The sequence below is a fragment of the Lithobates pipiens genome, unplaced genomic scaffold, assembly GCF_037356315.1.
Source record: "Lithobates pipiens isolate NorthernLeopardFrog02 unplaced genomic scaffold, aLitPip1_a1.2 Scaffold_23, whole genome shotgun sequence".
Lineage (NCBI taxonomy): Eukaryota > Metazoa > Chordata > Amphibia > Anura > Ranidae > Lithobates > Lithobates pipiens.
In genome coordinates this window covers 193,045,052-193,069,678 of record NW_027507785.1, presented here as the reverse complement: position 1 = coordinate 193,069,678, position 24,627 = coordinate 193,045,052, and the positions used below count along the sequence as shown (strand labels likewise).

Sequence of the window (24,627 nt, the reverse complement as noted above, 5' to 3'; positions counted from 1 at the left end):
ATCTAGGACACTCTGGAGAATCGCGTCTGCCCCACTTAAATAATTTAACTGGTGTTCTATATACCCTATATATTATAAATAGTTGCGTCAGGCAATGAGCCGGTGATAATGATACTAGGGGTACCCTTCTCAAAATAATTTGCCAGTTTTCATCTGAGATGTCCCCTATGTCTCTCTCCCAGCCTGTTCTACCCGGGCTGACAACTTTATCCTGATATAGTCTCATCAATTGACCATATAAAGACGAGATCAAGTCCTTTTTTTCCTCCCCCCTTGCTAATGATGTTATAAGTGGGGTAGGTTTTATCACTATCTTTTCCCTTCTAAACTGAGTTTGAATCGCATGCCGTAATTGTAAATATTTATAGAAGTGACTAGAAGGCAGTTGAAAGGATTCTTGCAGGTCCTGAAAGGAGCGCAGAACGATATGTGTAAACATCTGTTCTATATATTGAAGCCCCTTAGAGTGCCAGCTTTCGAATCCCTCCAATTTATATAGTTCTTTGTATTGCTTATTCCCCCAAAGCGGGGAGTATTTTGAGACTCCTTCAAATTTCATTATACTCCTCATTTCCTTCCAGACTCTATTCATAAGTGTCGTTGTTAGACCCCTACAGGTGTTACCCAGGGCTCCGGATTCCAACTGAGCCACAAGATTATATCGAAAACTGTTATTTAACAGTAAAACCTGTATGGGGTCTTCCCAATTACTTTCCCCCCAGCCTGCAAAATGCTGAAGCTGGGAGGCTATAAAGTAGAGTCTTGGCTGTGGTACCGCTAATCCACCCCAATCCCTTGCCCTCTGGAGAATTGATAACTTAATTCTCGGGGTTTTTCCTTTCCACAATAGCCTACGAAATATTGATTCTGTTTTTTTGAACCATTTTAAAGTTATCCATATCGGTGAATTATGGAGTATATATAACAATTGAGGGGTCCAGATCATTTTTATGAGATTTGCACGGCCTACCACCGATAATGGCAATTTGGTCCACGCCATGCTCTTAAGTTGAAATTTGTTAAGAATAGGTGACAAGTTATCCATTAAATAGTTTTCTATTCTAGAGTTTATAATTATTCCCAAGTATTTAAATGATGACACTATTTTAATTTGAGGGGCCTCTTTTAACCTGGACAGACTAGGATTATCTAAGGGAAGTAGTACGGATTTATCCCAATTAATAATGTAACCAGAAAACGATCCAAATTGTTTTATTAGTGACATTAAGGAGCTTAAAGAACCTTCTGTATCCCCAAGAAACAGTAATGCATCATCAGCATACAAGGAGATTTTTTCAATCCTCGTTCCTCTAATAAATCCGCAAATAGATTCTGCCTGTCGAACGGCCTCGGCCAGTGGTTCAAGGGCCAGTGCGAATAGTAAAGGAGACAGGGGACACCCCTGTCTTGTTCCTCTGTATAATGGGAAAAATTCTGAAACCGTGCCATTTATTTGCATACATGCCCTCGGAGTGGCATACAGCATCCTGATCCACCTTATAAACTTGTCCCCCAGGCCAAACAAACCCAACACCTCCCACAGATATGTCCACTCGACACTGTCGAAAGCTTTCGCAGCGTCGAGTGACAAAATCGCTCTTGTCCCAATATTATCAGTTGGTATTTGCATATTCAAATAAAGCCTCCTTATATTAATAGCTGTAGACCTTGTTGGGATAAAGCCACATTGGTCATGATGAATCAATCCCTGCATATGTCTACTTAGTCTTTTAGCCAGGACCCTGGCTAAAATCTTAGCGTCCGAGTTCAACAATGATATCGGGCGGTAGGATTCCGGAGCCAAAGGGTCCTTTCCCGGCTTTGCTAATACAATAATACAAGCATCCCTCATAGATTCAGGAAGCCTGAATGATTCCAAAGCCTGGTTAAGGACCTTCAATAATTCTGGAAGCAAAACCTCACCATATTGTTTATATACTTCTGAGGGTAACCCATCAATACCCGGGGCTTTATCATTTGGACTTTCTTCCACTGCCTTAATCAATTCCTCCAATGTCAGAGGAGCACCCAGTTCTTGTTTATCATTTTCAGAAAGAGAGGGGAGTTTTAAAGGTTCTAAAAACTCTCTAAGTCTTGTCTCGGAACAATTAACTTTATTTTGATATAAATTACTATAAAAATGAACAAAGGATCGCATTATTTCCTTCTGGTCATAAGTAATATCTCCCTCCACTGTACGAATAGCAGAAATAATTTTACTATCTTCTTGGGATTTAGCTATTACTGATAGCATTCTGCCTGATTTTTCCCCTTCTTCAAATCTGCGACATCTAGACAAAAAGTCAGACCGCGCAGCCTTTTTCATAGAAGTTTGTTTATATAATAATTGTGCATCCTTCCACACCCTACGATTAGAGGTAGTAGGACTCTGAATATACTGAACTTCTTTCTGCTGCGCCTCTGCTGCTAACAGCGATTCCCGTTCTCTACATGCTTTTTTGTAGACGCTTATGGCCTTAACCAATAATCCTCTCAAAAATGCCTTCATGGTGTCCCATACTACCTGATGTGATGTTGAGTTATTATTAATTTGAAAAAATTCAACTAAGGCCAACCTCATTTCATCCCCCTGATGTTGAACTTTTAACCAGAAAGCAGGAACTCTCCAGTTAGACCTAATTTTAGGCTTTATTTTATCTACTGTTACTACTAACGGTGAATGATCTGATAAATCTCTCGTTAAATAATAAACATCAGAAACCCAAACAATAGCTGAGTCTGTTCCCAAGAACATATCTAACCTTGATAGGGTCTGAAAAGTACCAGAGCAACAAGAATATTCTTTAGAAGATGGATTCCTAAGCCGCCATATGTCATACAGTCCAAGCTCCTGAATATAATTGTAGAATGTAGTATTCACATTAGGGCCTGCTGGATATCTGTCCATGCTGGGATTACACACATTATTGAAATCCCCCATAATAAACATGGGGGTCCCTGGATTATCAGCCAATATCATCCCTATCTGTCGCATTACTTCACTGTTATATGGAGGAGGGATATAAATAGACCCCAAAATACATTGCGTAGAAAACAGTGTACATACCAGCAAAACAAACCTACCCTGTGGATCTATCCTTGCTTGCTTGCAGGAAAACTGGACCTTTGAGGAAATTAATATACTTGTTCCTCTTGCGTAAGCTGAATATACTGAATGGTATTGAGTAGTGTACTTTTTATTCTGTAATAAGCTAAGAGTATCTTTAGTTAAATGTGTTTCCTGCAAGCAAACAATCAACGGGTCATGCTGGACCAGTTTATTGAACATAGCACGCTTTTTAATAGGGTTCTTAATCCCTCTAATATTCCATGACCATATTCTGATCTTATTATCCATTAATAATTATATATACACACACATGACATGGTGCCCATATTGTCCACATGATCCCCAAAATACGGTAAACCATACAACAGTAAGTCATTATACGGTCTTCCTCCATTTGAAGAGTTACAGACCTGACCAGCCCAACATTCAGTTGATCTCTTAAGCGTATCGTACTGTAATAGACATAAACAAAATAATACAACAGCATCAAGCAGTAACATGTAAATTGTCGCCCATACACACACAAAAAAAAAAAAAAAAAGAAATAAAACAAAACAAAACAAGAAAAACAGAAAAAAAAAAAAAACATTGTTTCCCGCAGGAAGGTGTATACAGGGGAGAAGGAAAAAATCCACCCAGGCTTGAGCCCTAATGAGGAGGAGTTCTTGTACTATTGCAAGTACAAAAGCAAAAGCAGGGGCTCCTGCCTAAAAAAAATATATATATATATATATATACATATATACACACACACACATACATATATATATACATATATATATATATATATATACATATACACATATACACATGCATACATATAAATAAAAGGGGAGGGATAAGGGAAGGAAGAAAAAAAGAAAAAAAAAATGCCTCAGGTGGGCGCAAGGAAAGGACAAGGAAAGGAAGGGGCAGGAAGGGACAGGGTTGGGGACAAGGAAGAAAAAAAAAAAGAGATTAAAGGTTAGAAAACAAAACATTTTTGTCTCTGTCCCCTCCCCCATATAGTACAGAGAAAAGTTATTTTCCAAATCCCAGTCGCATTTCTTCACTTCACAATTTTTCATCATATTTTTAATCATTATCCTTTGAATTTATTCATAAAAAGTTCAGTTTCCTTGCACAACATCAGTGCTGTCAACAAGCGATGAAATATGTTGCTCATTTTTGTCAAGCCAAGATGCCGCTGCCTTAGAATTATCAAAAAAAAAAGTTTCTCCTCTAGCTATAATCCTTAATTTGGCAGGATAAAGCATGGAATATTGAACTTGAATATCACGAAGTCGCCTTTTAACATCTTTAAATTGAGCCCTTTGCTTTTGAACCTCAGCAGAATAGTCCGGAAAAAAATAAATTCTAGACCCATTGACTTCGATGGTGCCCTTAATACGAGCCAGTGATAATATTTTGTCTCTGTCTCTGTAATGAAGCATTTTTAGGATAAACTGCCTTGGATATTTACCCGGAGGTGGGGGTCTAGCAGGAATACGGTGTGCTCTCTCCACAGCGAAGAAAGGGGTAAAGTTTTTTTTGTCAAACACTTCCAGTAACCACTGCTCTATGAATTCCGTTGGCTTCCCCCCTTCTAGGCGTTCAGGTATACCAAGGATTCGCACGTTATTTCTTCTGAGTCTGTTCTCAAGGTCATCCATGCGATTTGCATTGCGACCCGACTGCATACCCATTTCCTTAAAGTCCCTCTGCATTAGGCTCATCTCTTCCTCCAAAGTAGCCACCCGCCCCTCCACTGCAGATGTTCTCTCACGTACTTTCTGCATATCCTGGCGCATAATAGACATGCACCTTTACTTGAGGACTGGCGTCTTCAGGTAAATGAAAACATCTTGAAAGAACAACAAATTGGTTGCAATAGGGGAGAATCCAATAACTGGATTAAAATATGGAAACTATGGATATCGGATCCACGGGTAGCTCCACCCTCATTGGTAATGGGGGAGTCTGTATTGAGTGGTTAGTATAGTTTTTCTTTTTCTGTTTGAGTGGGACAGTAAAAGCAGTATTCAAAGGAAGATGTGGGTATAAACATTCTCCTCCTTTGTCAGCTTGTGATATATAACTCACTATGGAAACTACGTTATGGATTTTTCGCCCGGAGAGTGCGTGTGTTTTTTATATTTTTTTATTTATTTATTTATTTTTATTTTTTTTGTTTTTTTTTGTGTTTATGTCTGTGTGTATGTTTGTAAATACTTGTGTCTAAAGGATGGTTAGGTAGTATATATGATAGTGGCAAGTAAGAATAAGAGAAAAATATAAAAAGTTGTTTTGCACGGATCAATTGAAATAAATAGGAAAACGAGAATATGATGTATTAGCGGTATAAGGAAACAAAACTGTAAAATATAAAACTGATATTATAACTTGGTCTGTTATAACTTGTAATATGTCAAATAAAGAAATAAACAATAAAAAAAATAAAAATAAAAAAAAAATAAAAAGAATGCAGTGAGGTACAAAACGTACGACGGGACTAGAAAAAGGAAGTTCAATAGCCAGTAGCCAATAGCTTCCGTCACGTAGTTGAATCTGAGCATGCGTGAGTTTTTGCGCGTTGGAATTGCATACACATGAACAGATTATCGAATAGGAGCTTTCTCCAACCGAAAAATTGAGAAAATGCTCTCAATCCGAAATTTGGCCAGCAAAAGTCTGATGGAGCATACACACAATCGCATTTTCTGACCAAAATCTCTCATCGGTCTTTTGCTGGCCAAATTTCTGATCGTGTGTATGGGGCATAAGGCTGTTTATACTGACGTGATGGTCAGGAAAAAGGTGAACTTGACAGAGAGGACATTAACGGAGACAGCCCTAGAACACTCCACTCCAATTCCTGAGCGGGGAGTTGAGAACAAGAGGGAGACTCCATTTGGAAAACCTCTGCTTACTCTGAGGTTTGAGCCTAGCTACTCCCTTGCCGAATTGTTGGACAAAAAAAAATATGCCCAGACCTGGATACACCTGTAAAGGCTGATAAAGCTGACACTTGAACTCAGAGGAAGCTGACCAATAAAGCCAGATCTAAATCCAACTTCAGGAAGCCTAGAATACTTAGAACTTCTAGGTCACTACATGATCTGCCAGCAGCAGACATTTATTTTAACCAACTTTGACCAGATTTTCCTGTAAACTTTGCGTTCATTCTTCTAGTATTCAAGGGAGAGGAGATGACTCTTGAGAAGCAGCCAATTGTAGAATTGACCATGACTGGAGGAAATGCACAGGTCCCTACCATATTTCCAATGATCCATCAGGACATCTGTGTCTGAAAACCTCCACATGTAGAGACCATTCGTTGCTGTCCAATTGGACGCTGGATAAAGTCTGCTAGAATATTTTGGACTCTGGGGACATAAGCCGCTGAGATGTGGGCTTGATTCTTCTGAGCCCAGGACATAATTGGCTCTGCTTCCTGTAATAGAGAACAGGCTGTGAGTCCCCCTTGTCTTTTAATGTAGGAGACCGCCCTAGTGTTGACCGCCCTAGAGCACTGACACTCCCTTCGTTATATGGTGAAAGGCCTGTAGGGTGCCGAAGACTGCCCGTAGTTTCAGAACGTTTAACACAATCTTGTGAATGGTTTGAGCGAAATAGTGGGCTTGGCTCTAAGGTGGTGTGGTTAGCATCTGAGATGAACGAGGGATGGAGGTAGAGGGAGAGAGGAATGAAGGGACAGCAGGTCCAGATCCTACACAATAGAATCTGTATTCTAGAAAGTTTAACAATCAGCAGATAAAGATACTCCAAAATACCTGGTGTTAGCACTTCAATCATCCCGGCACCATGGCTGTTATGGTGTCAGGATGATTAAAGCGCATTATTTCTATTATTACATTGTAATATAAAATTAAATCATTCAACTCACCATAATGCAGAATCAGTGGGAGCCCTGAGCGTGTCACTAGCCACGTCGCCTACAACCAGATGCCATCAGGCATCCCCAGCAGAGTCCGTCCTTACATCAGGTGCCCCCAGCAGAGTCCCTCCTTACATGCAGCCTGTGTCACATCAAATGCAGCCTGTGTCTCCCCAAATGCAGCCTATGTCCCACAGAATGCAGCCTCTGTCCCACAAAATGCAGCCTCTGTCCCACAAAATGCAGCCTCTGTCCCACAAAATGCAGCCTCTGTCCCGCAAATGCAGCCTCTGCCCCGCAAATGCAGCCTCTGTCCCTGCAAATGCAGCCTCTGACCCACCAAATGCAGCCTCTGTCCCACCAAATGCAGCCTGCCTGTGTCCCATTAAATGCAGCCTCTGCCCCCCCCCCCCCCAGTGCAGCCTGCCTGTGTCCCATTAAATGTAGTGTCTGTCACTTCAAACCCCCTCAGCAGTACTTACCTTGCTGTTGTCCTCTCCTGTGGTGTCTTCTTCCACTGGCAGTGCTGATAGAGCAGCATACTTCCTGGTTCCTCTCCCGGGCGCAATGGGAGAGAGAGACAGGAAGTGACATCTAACTGAGGTCAGATGTCAATCAAATCTGAAGCGCCGAGGAGCTTCCACCCGCCACCTGTAGTATATATTACTATGGCTGGGCGGAAGCTGCTCGGCGCTTCAGAAAACACCGCAAGGCGGGCTAAACGCCCGCAAATGCAGCGCCACATCTGCTGGCAATTCAGGAACCATGAATGCCAACATGTACTGTGACATACAGAGCATGATCCCCTCCCTTTGAAGACTGGGTCACAGGGCAGTATTCCAACATGATAACGACCCCTAACACACTTCCAAGACAACCGCTGCCTTGCTAAAGAATCTGAGGGAAAAGGTGATGGACTGGCCAAGCATGTCTCCAGCCCTAAACCCTATTGATAACAAAAGCTTGCTGTCATCTATAGCTGGCACTGGAATTCTAAAACAGGTAACAACACAGTCTGGGGCATGCTCAGGAAAAAATCAAAGCCTACTTACCACCAGCTCGCAGACAACCACATTGACCTGTCTAACAGTATGCGTTAAAAACAGGGGTTTAGTCCGCATGCATTTGCAAACGCATGCACGAGCCACAGAGCCACGTCACGGCATCCTGGTATCTGTGGTCCTAACACTAAAATATGAGTGTCCCCACAGTGGAGGCACATGTATTCTGATGGATAAATGAGAGCAGATGGACTGAAGGGGAGTCCACCCCTTCTTAAAAGGTACAGGAGAACACCAAACACCCAGCAATAGCACAATGGCTGCAAAGGTGTTGGTGCGCTGCTGGACCAATATAAAAACACACACATGATAACAAAAGCTTGCCACTGCTCTCATCTATAGCTAGCCATTGCAGTAAGCGGCATTGAAAGGCTAAAACAGGTAACAAGACAGTCTGGGGAATGCCCAGGAAAAAAAAAAGCCTACTTACCACCAGCTCGCAGACAACCAAACTGACCTATCTAACAGTATGCATTAAAAACAGGGGTTTAGTCCGCTTTAGTCCAATGCCGCTTACTGCGATAGACATCTATAGATGAGAGCGGTGTAAAGCTTTTATTATCACGTGTGTTTTTGTATTGGTCCAGCAGCGCACCAACACCTTTGCAGCCATTGTGCTATTGCTGGGTGTTTGATGTGCTCCTGTACCTTTAAGGAGGGGTTGGCTCCCCTTCAGTCCAACTGCTCTCATTTATCCATCAGAATGCATGTGACTCCACTGTGGGGACACTCATATTTTAGTGTTAGGACCACAGATACCAGGATGCCATGACGTGGCTCTGAGGTGCCATGTTGTACTGCCAGTGATCAGTATAAGAGAGAGTCAGAGCGGTAACACCCAAATTTAACATACCTGCTCCCCATTCACACATGCTCCCCATTCACACCTGAGAACTTGTAACACTAATGGGTAACATGACACCGGGGAGGGGAAATTGCTAATTGTGCCCAATTTGGACATTTTCACTTAGGGGTATACTCACTTTTGTTGCCAGAGGTTTAGACATTAATGGCTGTGTGTTGAGTTATTTTGAGGGGACAGCAAATTTACACTGTTATACAAGCTGTACACTCACTACTGTACATTGTAGTAGCAAAGTGTCATTTCTTCAGTGTTGTCACATGAAAAGATAATAAAATGTGAGGGGTGTACTCACTTTTGTGAGCTACTGTGTGTGTATATATATTATATATACCTGTGGATGCTTTGTACCCTGCTTATAAGCCCTGTAATTCTCAGCTGTAATGCTACATCGCTTGTCTTATTTGTCACCTAATACTTAAAGAGTGTTAATTTGTATACACCCTTGAAAATCAATAAAAAGAATTAAGCATTAGAATTACATGTAGCACTTACCCCCAAAGGAGTGACTGGTTTTGCTGGGCTTACCGTTTACCTTCTGCACCTCGTTCTTGTCTAGGGGTTCCCGAGGTTGATGACCCAATAAACTGCAGAGACCGACACTTGAATCCCTTTTTAGGAATTTTTATTTGCATAAAACGTTGAACAGAACACAGTCTCTACAGTTGAGAATAGAGGGTATGGGTAGTAAAGTCAGGTACTTTTGGAACTGCTGACACTTGAAATGTCTCTCTCTAAATGATCCAGGGAATAACCATTCCCAACTGGATATTTCAACTACCGGATAAATCCCTGTTTGTGGAATTTAGCAGCCGACAGGTGATTTAAGCTTAGCAAAGTCTCTGCCACAGACTTGGTTGTAGAACTTCAAATGAGCACAGTCTCTGCCACAGACTTGATTGTAGAACTTTAAACTAGCACAGAAACTTAGGCGTAACTGAAGGATATACTGAGGAACTTTCTTACAGTACCAGTATCTTGCAGCCGGTCCGGCGATACCGTAAGAACGCGGATTTACTTGGTGTCCTTACAGCTCAGCTTCGAGGCTCTTACCGAGCAGCCAGCCTCGTGCGTGGCCCTCTTCTGAAGAGTCCTCTCCTGGTTCCAGTTTGAGTTGCGGGCCTTTCCAAACCCGAGACGGCACCGGACCACCTTGAAATCCTCCTTCCAGTTACTGTGCCTCAGGCTAGCCAGTCCAGAGACTTGAAAATGGATGGATCCGCACCCCAGGCCATGTGGGCCTCTGGGGGCTGGTGAGGAGGACAAGGACCATGGAGTCAGAACGCACTTCTGGACCAGAACCCAGAATCACGTGATCTCAGCACCTTAAGTACCCTCTCCCGGAATACACAGCGAGACAAAACACTCACTGATTGGCTCCGAGAGAGAGATTGGTACCCAATGTTTCCAACCAGACTGCATTCCAATGCCTGTCAAAGGTGATACATGCACCTATGACCAGGCAGAACACAATACAACCCAGCCAAACTGATGCCAAAATCACAATTTACATAATTTAACCCTAAGCCCAAACTATGGTCTTAGGAAAAACTAAATTTGCAAAACATAGCGCGTGCTCTTCAGGAGTACTGGTGCTACATATGCATTAGCAGAATTAGTAATTTGTACATAGAAATAAAGAATGTAGCATATCTAGACACCTAGACTAGATACATTTTTTTAATGCTTTGCTTCTCTATGCAACAAAAATATTTTCAAAGAAAGCCATGAAATTAAAAATTAGGATGTACCAAATCTGTGAACTTACTGAAACATACCGCAGGAGGATCCCATCCTTCTGGCGTACAGGTGATTTTCTCCTCTTGCATACCAGACTGAAAAGTATGTCCAGCAGAACAAGCCACAGACAGAGTCTTCCCTTCTTTCATTGGGAAATAAAACTTTGTGAATGTGTAAAAGTAGGGGGCGATCACTGAATTCTCCATCTTGGGAAGGTCACACATGTTCCCTGTGGTGACATCACAATATTTTAAAAAATCAGCAACAGGATATATAAAATATGAACCGTTAAAATTTTTTGTGAAAAAAAAAAACAAATTAAAATGTTAATGTTAGCAATGTTTACTTTTTTTTAAACTAACCTTTTACCTCTAAATACACATAGCGACCTGGCAATACTAGCAGATCTAATTTTTTTCATTGAGTTTTATAACTCAAAGTTGCTCACACAGGGGCAAGGAAATGCAAAAAGAGGCCCAATGTAAAACAAACATTAATTTACATCTAACAAAACCAAAATAAAACCCCAAAGAGGAAAAAGGGGATCAGTTCAGGAATGTGCAACGCTTGAATAGCATGTGAAAGATTCAGACAGTAACAGAACATTGTAACCCTGAATGCATAGTTGCCAACATTCTAAAAAAAATTATAGGGACACTTTTTTGTATGCATGTGGAGTCCTATTTTCATTGAGGGCGGGGCATTTATTTATAGGTGTGGCTTAGTAGTGAGAAAAAATGTGGCGTGCTATGCGCTCTGCAGCGAAAGATGGGAGTGGCTTAAACCAAATATTAGGCGTGGCTTAACAGGGTGTGGTTAGAGTCTAAGAAGAAAGAGGGTGTGAGGGAGAAGGAAGAGGGAGAGAGAAAGAAAGGGAGAAAGAGGGAAGAAGAAAAAGAGAGAAACAAAAAGTGATAAAGGGGGAAAGTGGGAGAGAAAAAGAGAGAAAGGGAGAAAAAGAGAGAAAGGGAGAGGGTCAGAGAGTGTGCAGAGATGATACAGGAGATGGTCATAGAGTGTGCGGAGATGAAACAAGAGACTGTCAGAGGGGGTGTGGACATGGTACAGGAGAGTGTGAGACAGTGCAGACATGGTACAGGAGAGTGTGAGACAGTGCAGACATGGTACAGGAAAGGGGCAGAGGGTGCAGACATGGTACAGGAGAGGGTGCAGACATTGTACGTGAGAGGATGCGGACATGGTGGGTGAGAGGTTGCAGACATGGTATGCGAGAGAGTGCAGATGTGGTATGTGAGAGGGTGCAGACACATTGGGTGAGAGGGTGCAGACATGGTATGTAAGAGGGTGCAGACATGGTGGGTGAGAGGGTGCAGACTTGGTGGGCGAGAGGGTGCAGACATGGTATGTGAGAGAGTGCAGATGTGGTATGTGAGAGGGTGCAGACATATTGGGTGAGAGGGGGCAGACATGGTACATGAGAGGGTGCAGACATGGTGGGTGAGAGGGTGCAGACATGGTGGGCGAGAGGGTGCAGACATGGTACGTGAGAGGGTGCAGACATGGTATGTGAAAGGGTGCAGCCGATTAGCTGCCCAGGTCCACTGTACACACGGAAGAGACCTGCTAGCCGCATGGAGATCCCAAGCATCCATGTTTTTGCAGCCGGGAGCTTGCGGCCAGTGATGAGTTGCTTGTATAAAGTCGATTTCCCATGATTTTTTCCCGGGACAGCGAAGACCGGGACAAGAAGCCTGAATACTGTGAATGTCCTGGGAAAATCGGGGACTGTTGGCAGCTATGTGAATGGCATAGTTAAAGTGGAACTTTATAATCCATAAAGTTGATTCTGAAAAAAGTCCTTAAGGCAAATCCAAATAATGTTGTACACTGTTAGATGACAATAGTACAAAACACCCAGTGAGACAAATTCGGTCAAGATGCTTGGATGACAGTTCATGGAAATTCATCAGGTGTATGGAAAATCCACCTTCACCACACCCCGTGATTCCACTCCCCAGGAATTGTACTTACCAGTAGACATGTGCAAAAGGAAAAAATTAGTTTAGTTTAGTTTTAATTTGTTAATTAATTAATTTCGTTTAGTTATATTCGTTAAATTCGTTTTCATATTTCGTTTAGTTTTCTGCCGAATTCGAAAAATCGGTCACATTCAAAATGATTTCAACATGATTCAAAATTATTTCAACCGCATTCGAAAATATTTTGCGACCCGAGTTTAGGGCCATGTATCTCGGGGTCACTTGGTGCTAGAAACAAATTTGGATATGTTGTAGTGCTAGTTCTATTGTGTTTGCATACCAAATTTGGTGTTTCTAGCTATAAGTGACCCCGACATATGTGGCCCCAAATTCGGGTCGCAAAATGTAATTCTCTGCTGCACAAAAGTGCTTGACATTTTGTGACCTGAATTTGGGGCCACATATCTCGGGGTCACTTGGTGCTAGAAACCCCATATTTGTATTTGTTGTATTGCTAGTTATATTGTGTTTGCATACCAAATTTGGTGTTTCTAGCTATAAGTGACCCCGAGATATGTGGCCCCAAATTTGGGTCGCAAAATGTCATTCTCTGCTACAGAAAAGTACTTTCATATTGCCCATATCTGGGGTTGCTTGGTGGCAGGTGACGTGGCAAGTGGACAATCCACAACTTGGTCACATGGCACTCGTGGCCGGCCACGTGGCACTCGTGGCCGGTCACGTGACACTCGTGTCAGGTCACGTGGCACTCGTGTCAGGTCACGTGGCACTCGTGGCTGGTCACGTGGCAAGTGGACAATTCACAACTTGTGGCAGGTGACGTGGCAAGTGGACAAATACAATACACAACTTTTGGCAAGTGGACAATGACATACAGCATATGCACTTGCCTTGCGATCGACATCTGTGACTTCTTCAATCAGGCATGCTGACAACTTCATTGATACCATAAATATAAATGAAATAAGATGTGTGTGTTTTTTTTGCACTGGTATACTGCAAGTATGAAAAGTTGATGTGACAGATATATATAAGTAAGTATAAGTAACTAACCATCTTCCAAAATTTCTAATTCAAATCGAAAAGATTAGAACAGAATAGAAAAAAAATTATTTAATAGAATAAAATAGAAAGAATATACAACCATCTTCTGAAATTCAAATTTGAATAGAATAAATTCGAATTTCGAATAGTATGAATTCAAATTTTTAAATGAATTAATTTTAAATTTGGATAGAAAAGATTATAATAAAATAGAAAATAGACTAAAAAAAACGATAGAACAGAACAGAATAGATTATATTTTATTCTGTTCCGTTTTATTGTTTTTCTAGTCTATTCTTTTATATTCTATTAAAATCTTTTCTATTAAATTCGAAATCATTATATACTAAATTCGAATTTCGGAAGATGGATATATATATATATATATATATATATATATATATATATATATAGACTATTAGCATCTATTTAATTTTTTGCAGATCTCCTGCAGACTATTAGTATCTATTTCGGGTTTTCACCAGATCTCCTGCAGACTATTAGCATCTATTTCATTTTTTTTGCAAATCTCCTGCAGACTATTAGCATCTATTTCTTTTTTCAGCAGATCTCATGTAGACTATTAGCAGCCATTTCACTTCTTTTTTTGCAGATCTCCTGCAGACTGTTAGAATCAATTTAATTTTTCTTTTTTTTTTGCAGATTACTATTTATTTCCATCAGATCTCCTGCAGTATATTAACATCTATTTCATTTTTTTGCAGATCTCCTGCAGACTATTAGCATCTATTTCATTTTTATTTTTATTTTTTTGCATTAGAACAGCCATTTCCTTTAGATATAGATGCTAATAGTCTGCAGGAGATCTGCAAACAATGAAATATATGTTATTATACTGCAGGAAATCTGATGGAAATAAATAGTAATTTCCCCAAAAAAAAATGAAATTGATTCTAACAGTCTGCAGGAGATATGCACAAAAAAAGAAGTGAAATGGCTGTTAATAGTCTACAGGAGATCTGGTAAAAAAAAATGGATGCTAATGGTCTGCAGGAGATCTGGTTAGAAAACAAAATAGATACTAATAGTCTGCAGGAGATCTGCAAAAAAATTAAATAGATGCTAATAGTCTGCAGGAGATCTTATGGAAACAAATAGTAATCTGCAAAAGAAATTAAAAATGAAATAGATAGTATCTATATTCTATTCTGTTCTATTGTTTTTCTAGTCTATTCTCTATTTCCATTCTAATCTTTTCTATTCAAATTCGAATTCATTCTATACGAAATTGGAATGTTGGAAAGAAATATATATATATTAGAAAACCACCATCTTCCGAAATTCGAATTTAGTACATAATGATTTTGATTTTAATAGAAAATATTTTAATAGAATATAAAAGAATAGACAAGAAATACAATAGAACAGAACAGAATAAAATATAATATATTCTATTCTGTTCTGTTCTATAATTTTTCTAGTCGATTTTCTATTTTATTATAATTTTATTATAATCTTTTCTATCCAAATTTAAAATTAATTCATTAAAAATGTTGAATTCATACTATTCGAAATTCAGATTTATTCAAATTTATTCTATTCGAAATTTGAATTTCAGAAGATGGTTGTATATTCTTTCTATTTTATTCTATTAAATTATATTTTTTTCTAATCTTTTCTATTTGAATTAGAAATTTTGGAAGATGGTTAGTTACTTATATACATCTGTCACATCAACTTCTGATACTTGCAGTGTACCAGTGCAAAAAAACACACACATCTTATTTCATTTATATTACTTTTCTGCAGAAGAGAATGACATTTTGCGACCCGAATTTGGGGCCACTTATAGCTAATTTGCATATTTTGTAGTGCTAGTTCTACTGTGTTTGCATACCAAATTTGGGGTTCCTAGCTATAAGTGGCCCCGAGATACATGGCCCCAAAGTCGGGTCGCAAAATGTCATTTTTTCGAATTTGATTCGAATTTCGTTTGAATTTGTTAGCATTGTAATTCGTCAATTCGGATGCATCCGAATGTCCGAATAATGAAAATTCGTCCGAATTTCGATTCGGAACGAAACAGAGTGCACATGTCTACTCACCAGAAATATGTCAAATCATGCTTTTTGTGTTATGCCCAAAGAATATCAAGGGATCATCCTCCAGGATATCTCAAATAAATCACGAGGACAATAGAGTGGTACACTCTAATTCACATTATTCTCACTCATGTAATCATAAGTAGTTCCATGGGCTATCACACTCAGACTACAGCTTTCCCAGATCTCTGCTCCTTTCCTCACTGTTATGGGTAAAGTGGAACTTACTTTCTTGGGTGCCCTTAAGCCTTCTCCACAATAATTGTACCTCTCTCCTTGAAGTGTATTTTTGTGCAAAGCAATGATGACTGCATGTGTTTACTTGCAGGAAGAACAATGGTTTCAAGCACCACCCTCCATTTAAAGCTTCCAGTCAGTTATTATAACTCAATCAGCACTTTAGGGCGATTTCCAGCCTTGTCCTCAACATTGACACCCATGTTAATGAAAGAGTCACTGACGTGATGTCAGCAAGTCCTTTTGTGGCAGGGCTGAAATGCAGTTGAATTTTTTTTTTGTTTTTAGATTAGGTTCATTTTAATGGCAAAGAGGGACCTTGCAACTAATTGCAATTCATCTGATCACTCTCTATAACATTCTGGGGATTATACAAATTGCCTTCATAAAAACTGAGGCAGCAGACACTTAAAATTTATATTTGTGTTATTTTCAAAACTTTTGGCCAGGGCTGTGGTTATACATGGTATACATAAAAGGTCAATACTGTAAACACAGTGCACAGTTGTTTACATAAAGGTCACCACAATAGGCACTTATTAGGACTGGAGAAAAATAGATTTAAAGAGATTGTAAAGGATCTTTTTTCATTAAAATAAAAACATGTTATACTTACCTGCTCTATGCAATGGTATTGCACTGAGCACCCCTGAACTTCCTCTTCTGGGTCCCCCGCCAGTGCTCTTGGCTCCTTCTTTTCTCTGTGTGCCACCATGGGGGTACACATGTGGGCTTGCTCCAGAGCTGGGCTGTGTACGTCCACAGCAAGGTTTGGCCCGGCCCACCACTCTCTGCTCATATGATTTGATTGACAGCAGCAGAAGCCAATAGCTCCCACTGCTGCCTCTCTGCTCTGTGAATGCAGGGAGGAGAAGAGAGCCGCTACAGATGGGCACATCGCAAGATCAAGTTAATATTTAGTGGAGGGGGTGAGGAAACAAATACTAGACATTTTTTAGGAGAAAAATGTTTATCCTTTAGAACCACGTTAATCTCTGTATACAGTTGTGCTCATATACCCTGACAGAATTTTTGATTTCTTGGCCATTTTTCAGAGAATATGAATGATAACACAAAAACTTTTCTTTCACTCATGGTTAGTGTTTGACTGAAGCCATTTATTATCAATCAACTGTGTTTACTCTTTTTAAATCATAATGGCAACAAAAACTACCCAAATGACCCTGATTAAAAATGACATACCTTAGTTATTACTGTGTAGCGTTTATGGTTGTGGCCAAAAAGCTAAGTTTTTGTCTCATCACTCCAAATTACTTTGTGCCAGAAGGTTTCAGGGTTGTCTCTGTGCTGTTTGGAGTATTGTAAGTGGGATACTTTGTTGCATTTGCATAGTAATGCCTTTCTTCTGGCGACTCGACCATGCTGCCCATCTTTCTTCAAGTGCCTCCTTATTGTATATCTTGAAACAGCCACACCACATGGTTTCAGAGAGTCCTGTATTTCGCCTGAAGTTATTTTTGTGGGTTTTTCTTTGCATCCCGAACAATTTTCCTGGCAGTTGTGGCTGAAATGTTATCTTTTTAGTCTACCTGACCGTGTTTTGGATTCAACAGAAGCCTCATTTTCCACTTCTTGATTAGAGTTTGAACACTGCTGATTGGCATTCTCAATTTTATACTTTTTATATCCCTTTCCCGTTTTATACAGTTCAACTACCTTTTCCCACAGATCCTTTGACAATTCTTTTGCTTTCCCCACAACTAAGAATCCAGAAATGTCAGTGCAGCACTGGATGAAAGATGCAAGGGTCTGTCAGGACCCCAGAAACTCATTGACCTTTTATACACACACACTAAATTATAAGCAAACAGATCACAATTGAGAGTGGTTACCTTTAATAACCATTCAAACCTTTTTGTGTGAACTTGTGTGAATGTTATCAGGCCAACTTTTGATCGGGGTCATTTGGGTAGTTTCTGTTATCAAGATTTGAAAAGAGTAAACACAGTTGATTGATAATAAATGGCTTCAGTCAAACACTAACCATGAGTGAAAGAAATATTTTTGTGTTATCATTCATATTCTCTGAAAAATGGCCAAGAAATCATAAATTCTGACAGGGCATTTAAACTTATGAGCACAACTGTACATAAATGGTTCTTTACTGTAAAAGAAAATTTGGGAGGTATGGGCTAAGGCCAGAGATTTATCATCATAGAGCCCATGGATCCTCCTTGACTGATGTTTCCCCCAAATGCTGTGTCTCTCTGGATGTGTAACCCCAGTTGCCCCGTCTCCCCTTTGCTGTACCATGTCCATTCTCTTATTGTGCCTTATCTTTCTCCCCTCTGCTTCCCCTTTCCACCTATTTCTCTTCCTGTTCTCCCTCATACCCTCCTCCCCATCCTTTTTCCCCCTGTACTTCTCTGTATCACCCCTTTATTCTGGTCCAGGCATTTTTGGCTGTCACTCCCCTCTGTCCAACTGACTGGCTGGAGGCTCCACTATCTAGCGCTGGAGCTACTTTAACTACCACTGGCAGCCATTGGGTTGCTGCAGCATGTGGAGCATGATTGTATTTCTGTTATGCATTTTACTGTACTGCTGGAATTGTGCTTGTGGGCTAATATGCAATTGTGACCTATAACATCTATTGCAGTGTTTCTGACCAATCTCCCTGCCTGTCAAAGTTCTTCCTATTCTTTGTTACTGTATTTTTACGTTGTGTAAAAATCAATAAAACCTCCTGAAAGAAAAAGTCGTTAAAAAGGCAGATTTTTTTGCCTTCATGCATTCTATGCATGAAGGTAAAAAACCTTCTGTTTGCAGCCCCCTTATACTGCCTGATCCTGATGTAAATTCAGCACTGTGCATGACATCGCTGCTCTCTTTTTCCATCCTTACTGGTTCAGAGACACCTGCGGGAGCTATTGGCTCTTGTTGCTGTCAATTACAACCAGGAAGGAGCGGGGGGAGGGTCTGAGCCACACTGTGTGTCAATGGATCCACAGAGTGCAGCTTGGGGGCGAGCCTGGATGAGTGCCCCATAGCAAAAGCTAAAGCCTGTCGTCAGCTGACGTCACAGACTCAGTCCACGCTCTGAAAATATCTCAACCATATGGTCGGGATCCGCTCAAATGCCGGGACTGACAGCTGTTTCAGCCTATCAGCAAGCCGCTGGGAGACTGAGCCAGGTGCTTCCTCCCCTCCCCTCCCCAGCCTAACGCTCCAGTGAGCAATGGAGGGGCAGAGGAGAGAGCCATGACATTTACTGCTCTCTTCAGGCTGAACACTGAGAACTGAGGAATCAATGGTGTTTGATCGCTCAGTTCCCAGTCTTTGAGGAGGTGAGGGACAGCTGCAGCTGGGATTGGTCCTGCAGCCATTTAGGCAAGTATGATTGTTTCTTTTTTATAATTCCATACTTCACATTTAATTGGCAGGATTTTTTTTTTGGATAGCTGCAGAGAAAGTAGTCAATGCCAATCACCTGTGAACAACAGGATATCCATTTTTAAGAGATTGCTTTAATTTCACAGCAAGGTATTTTTTGTCTACCCATGCACACAAGGTCAGCCTTTAGCAAAAAAGAAAGCTTCCATACACATGCATATCAAGGCTGCCATTTTCTCTTGGAATCTTTATAAAGTAATAATTACACAAGTATTTTTTTTTTTTGCACCAAGCCAGTAAAGAAGCAGAGATTTTCCTTCCAGGATTCCACTCTGGGAAATGCACTCTGGCAATGTACCTGAATAATCTAGGCACCATTAACTAATCTAGAAGGTCACAGCAAAGTCAGACCCAGGAGTAGGAATTTGTGTGTGGCCAGCCACTTTATGCTCCACTCTCTTTTGCAGTTCTCCCTCCTTACTGCGTTCAACTTCCTAGAGCCTGCGTAACACAATCAGTCTTCTCCCAAAATGGCATGCATCTCCTCCTCTCTGCTAGGAGCAGCCCCATAGAAGCATTGGCAGCTCTGTGTATGTGAATAACTGAGTGATGTAACGCACACAGGGGCTGACCCAGAGTTTCATCGACTCTGGTAATGACCCAGGAGCCAGTTCCAAATTCTGGCATTGCCGAGTCATGTTCGACAAGTTCCCACCTATGTGTGTATCCCACTGTGCTTGACTATCAATATTCTCTTTGGGCATATTCCTGGAGAACTAAATGGGTACTGCAGCAACAACCAGCTGGAAACTGGTAACATCACAGACCAACATACATATTTACCAGCACACCATGGATCTTCACGTGACTTCCAAATGCTTTTTTTTTTTTGAGCGATCACATCACAGCAAAAAAGTACATTGTTTCAGGGCCACGCAGGACGCCTTCATCAGCCCACTGTGCTGTCACTCTAGTCAGGTAGAAGATTGTGGAAGGTCCTAGCACTAGCCATCTATACATAGTAACTTTTCCAGGAATCATTTTTATACCAGTCTAACACAGGAAAGCAACTAAAAATGCAAACGTCTTACCTTCTGCTGGATAAAAGAAGGGTTGAGCTAAGGCTAACAGTATGAAACAGAATTTTCCCATGTTTTTCTCACGTTTCCTGAAGCATTTCATAAACCTTTAGATTTTAGGCAATATATTGTGCAATGTCTGTTAATAATTGACCTAGGTTTGCAGTGCTCACTTCAAAGCTGAACCATTAAAAAAAGAAAGAAAAAAACAAAAATAGACAAAAAATTTGAAGAAAAGGGTAAAGAATTAACGTATATGCAAACCCTCAACTTGTAAAATTCACACAGCAGGAGATTGTGACCAGCTGGTTTTTATTTTTTGCGCTATAAACAAAAATAGAGCGTCAATTTTGAAAAAAAAATAGTTAACTATTTTCATAATTGATTAATTGGCCAGCATACAGGATGCATTATTTGTTTACATATCAGTGTAGCACACATACAGCTCTGTACACCATCCATACATGTCAGTAAGTGCCTGAGAACTTGTGAATGTGTAAGGACCAATGCCTCATGGGACATGTAGTCCTTTGAAGGAAATGAGTGGTTCTAAAGGAGGAAGTTTTTGTTACCTTGATATAGGGCGCTCTCTATACTGTATTACACTTTGCAGCTTGCTATTGGGGCACTCTGAAGGCAGGAGAATCCGGGGTGCTCTGTGCAAAACCATTGCATAGCAGGTATGTATGACATGTTTGCTATTTAAAAAAATAAATAAAAAATAAATCACTTTAACCACTTCAGCCCAGGAAGGATTTAACCCCTTCCTGACCAGTGCACTTTTTGCAATTCGGCACTGCGTCGCTTTAACTGACAATTGCACGGTTTTCATTTTTTGCGCTATAAACAAACAAAAAAAGTGACAATTTTGAAAAAAATCATTTTTTACTTTTTGCTATAATAAATATCCCCCAAAAATATCTAAAAACATTTTTCCTGACAGACTTCATGGCAGCAACGTGTGGGTTAAGTCCCGCCTCCACTACCCTATAGGACACTACTCCCATAAATCTTTGCTCCCTGCCCCTGGCCGTGTTCTTTTTTTGCCCTCCTCCGAATGACCCAGAGGTGGTTTTTCTACCTGAAGATCTATCATCCCCATGATCGAGGTCGGCCGGTCTGCGACTCTGGGTCTGGAAAGTCGCATTATTCCGCTAAGCCCTAGCTATTAGCAGGGTATGGAGTGGGCAGTGGAAGAGGCGCTGTGAAGAAGCCCATGTCCTGGCCACTGGCAGGCAGGCTGCGCATTGGTCGGATAGCCAGCTATTAGCAGGTGACCCGTTTTGGCCCCTGGAAAGTCCGGTGTCATCTTACCTTCGGCCGAGTGATCGATCGTCGTGGGAGGTTCTATAGTTCATTATGGCAGCAGTTTGTGTATCTTTTATCTATCCTCGTTTTTTCTGTTTGTTTGTATGTGCAGGCATGGCGGCTGGTTCTTCCGCGTTCCAGCCGCCGTTCTAATTCTGGGTTTGCGTTCTCGGCCGTACTGCGCATGCGCAAGTGCAGTTTGAGATCGAGGCTTGGTTTCACGCATGCGCACAGGCACGGCGGTGACATCACAGGGGTGGGCTATTTAAACGGGGAATTAGTCTGCAAGCTTTGGGAATGCTTGCGGGCTGTTGCGGTGACTTCCCCCTGCCTCTGTGTTGCATCTATTGGTAAGTGGCATTCTGGGACAGGGTGGCTATCCCTTCCCAGTCCCTTGCACTGATCCCTTGTCATCTTTTCAGCGCGTATGGATATCGCTGAGGACATGGATTCTCTACCGCCTGTCTGTGGCCAGCCCTCTCATAAAAGGTATTTTTAATGATCACCTGAAGGTCTGGTGGGGGAGGGGTATATATCTGTTAGTTCTGTCCTGATAGCTTGTCTCTTGTGGTTTCTTGTCTTGTTCCTGTTTCAGCCCTTCCAGGTCAGAACAGCATCGCAGCTCTCATAGAGGGAGCGACTCCTCCAAGTCGCATCACTGGCACTCCTCTTCCAAATCAAAACATTATGGTTCCTCCTCAAGATCAGGACACCGTAGTGAGGAACGGTCGCATTCCTCGAGGACTCTATCCTTTCAATGAAGAAGAGGTGAAGTATTTGGAGTCAGCGCCATTGGTAGACGCAGCAGTCATGAGGCTGGTGAAACATGTCACACTTACTCAAACAATATCTGGATGTTACAGCTTCTTTTCGTCAATCTGACTTCCTCTTCGTGTTATTTAACCACTTCCCACCCGGCCGATGCATATATACGGCCGGGTGGGAGCCGTCTACTCCTGATAGGACGTTCAGGAACGTCATTCAGGAGTAGCGGGATCGCGCCCGCGCAGCGGCGCGATCCCGATGTGCTCGTGTCACCCGGACACGGCACATCTCAGATCGGCAGGAGGGCTCTGTGATTGGCCCTCCTGATCACATGACGGCCGTGTCCAATCACGGCCGTCATGTGATGTAAACAAACAGCCGGTTGCTAGGCAATCGTCTCTCCTCTCCTCACACGGAAGTCACCGCTGAGGAGAGGAGAGCAGAACGCTGCAGCCGGCTGATGATCAGTGAGTATGGGCTGCTTTTTACAGCTTTTTACTCACTGATCATCAGTGTAGTGTAAACACACAACACACCACACAGTACAAACACAGTCCCCACACATGTCCCCAAAACACACATGTCCCCAAAACATACATGTCCCCAAATAATAAAAACACATGTCCCTAATAATAAAAACATGTCCCCCACATATATCCCACTAAAATCACATGTCCCAATGATTATCTGCACACATATGTACGTGATCACCTGCACACATATGTACATGATCATTTGCGTACATATGTCCGTGATCACACAAACCAATTATTATACACTTAACGGAATTTTTTTTACCAAAAACATGTAGCAGAATACATTTTGGCTTAAATTTATGACAAAATTTGATTTTATTGGATTTCTTTTCAAATAGAAAAAAGAAAATATTGTTTTTTTTCCAAATTTCCGCTATTTTTGCGCTTATATCGCAAAAAAAAAAAGTCGTGAATAAATAACACCAAAATAAAGCTCTATTTGTGCGAACAAAATGATAACAATTTCATTTGGGTACAGTGTAGCATGACCGCGCAATTGTCACTGAAAGCGCTAGAGCGCTGAAAGCTGAAAATTGGGCTGGGAAGGAAGGGGGTGAAAGTGCCCTGTATTGTAGTGGTTAACGAGAAAAATAGAGGCGCTAAGGCCTCCGTTAGATCCATCGCTGCTTGGGTGGTGCAGGCAATCCAATGGGCTTATAGAGAGAAGGGCTTGGCTCCTCCTGAGGCGGTTACAGCTCACTCTACCAGAAGTCTCTCAACCTCATGGGCGGCTTTGCGTCATGTTGCGCCTGATGTAATCTGCAGAGTGGCCTCCTGGTCTTCAATTCATACCTTCATGTCTCACTATTGTGTTGAGCCAGCATCTTTATCCTCTGTTGATTTTGGTTTGAAAATCCTGTCGGCTGACAGTGTTAAATAAATCTTTTGTTCAGCATTTTGCCCACCCGGGTGTGTTTGGCGAGTTATTTCCCACACGTTGCTGCCATGGAGTCTGTCAGGAAAATGGAAAATTCCTATCAAAATACTTACCGTAATTTTCCTTTCCTGATGGACTCCATGGCAGCAGGAGTTCCCTCCCAAATGGCTGGAGTAGGCTAGTTACCGAACACGGCCATGGGCAGGGAGCAAAGATTTATGGGAGTAGTGTCCTATAGGGTAGTGGAGGCGGGACTTAACCCACACGTTGCTGCCATGGAGTCCATCAGGAAAGGAAAACTACGGTAAGTATTTTGATAGGAATTTTACATTTTTTCCTCAGTTTAGGCTGATACATGTTCTACATATTTTTGGTGAATAAAAAAAATCGCAATAAGCGTGTATTGATTGGTTTGCGCAAAAGTGATAGAGCCTACAAAATAGGGGATAGTTTTATGGCATTTTTATTAATAACTTTTTTAATAGTAATGGCGGTGATCAGCAATTTTTATCGTGACTACGACGTTATGGCGGACACATCAGGCAATTTTGACACATTTTGGGACCATTGGCATTAATACAGCGATCAATGCTATAAAATTGCATTGATTACTGTAAAAATGTCACTGGCAGTGAAGGGGTTAACCACTAGGGGTCAGGGAGGGGTTGAGTGTGTCCTAGGGGAGTGTTTATAACTGTCTGAGGGATGGGCTGTGTGTGACACGACACTGACTGCTGCTCCCGATGACAGGGAGCAGACAATCAGTGTCCTGTCCCTAGGCAGAAAGGGGAGA

At 41.4% G+C, this 24,627-nt stretch overlaps 1 protein-coding gene across 2 annotated transcripts in view; it reads right to left on the bottom strand.

Annotated features, from left to right (window-relative positions):
• F13B (coagulation factor XIII B chain) overlaps positions 1–20,475 on the bottom strand; it is a 125,067-nt gene extending 104,592 nt beyond the window's left edge. The window contains exons 1-2 of one of the 2 annotated variants that reach the window (XM_077452705.1): positions 20,361–20,475; positions 10,639–10,839 (exon numbers count right to left, since the gene is read on the bottom strand). In XM_077452705.1, the coding sequence (XP_077308831.1) occupies positions 10,639–10,839; positions 20,361–20,451 (292 nt within the window). In that variant the 5' untranslated portion in view covers positions 20,452–20,475. Of the gene's footprint in view, positions 1–10,638; positions 10,840–20,112; positions 20,235–20,360 lie in introns of those variants that run through there. The other variant, XM_077452706.1, reaches the window with a different exon arrangement.
• Positions 20,476–24,627: the final 4,152 nt, after the last annotated feature.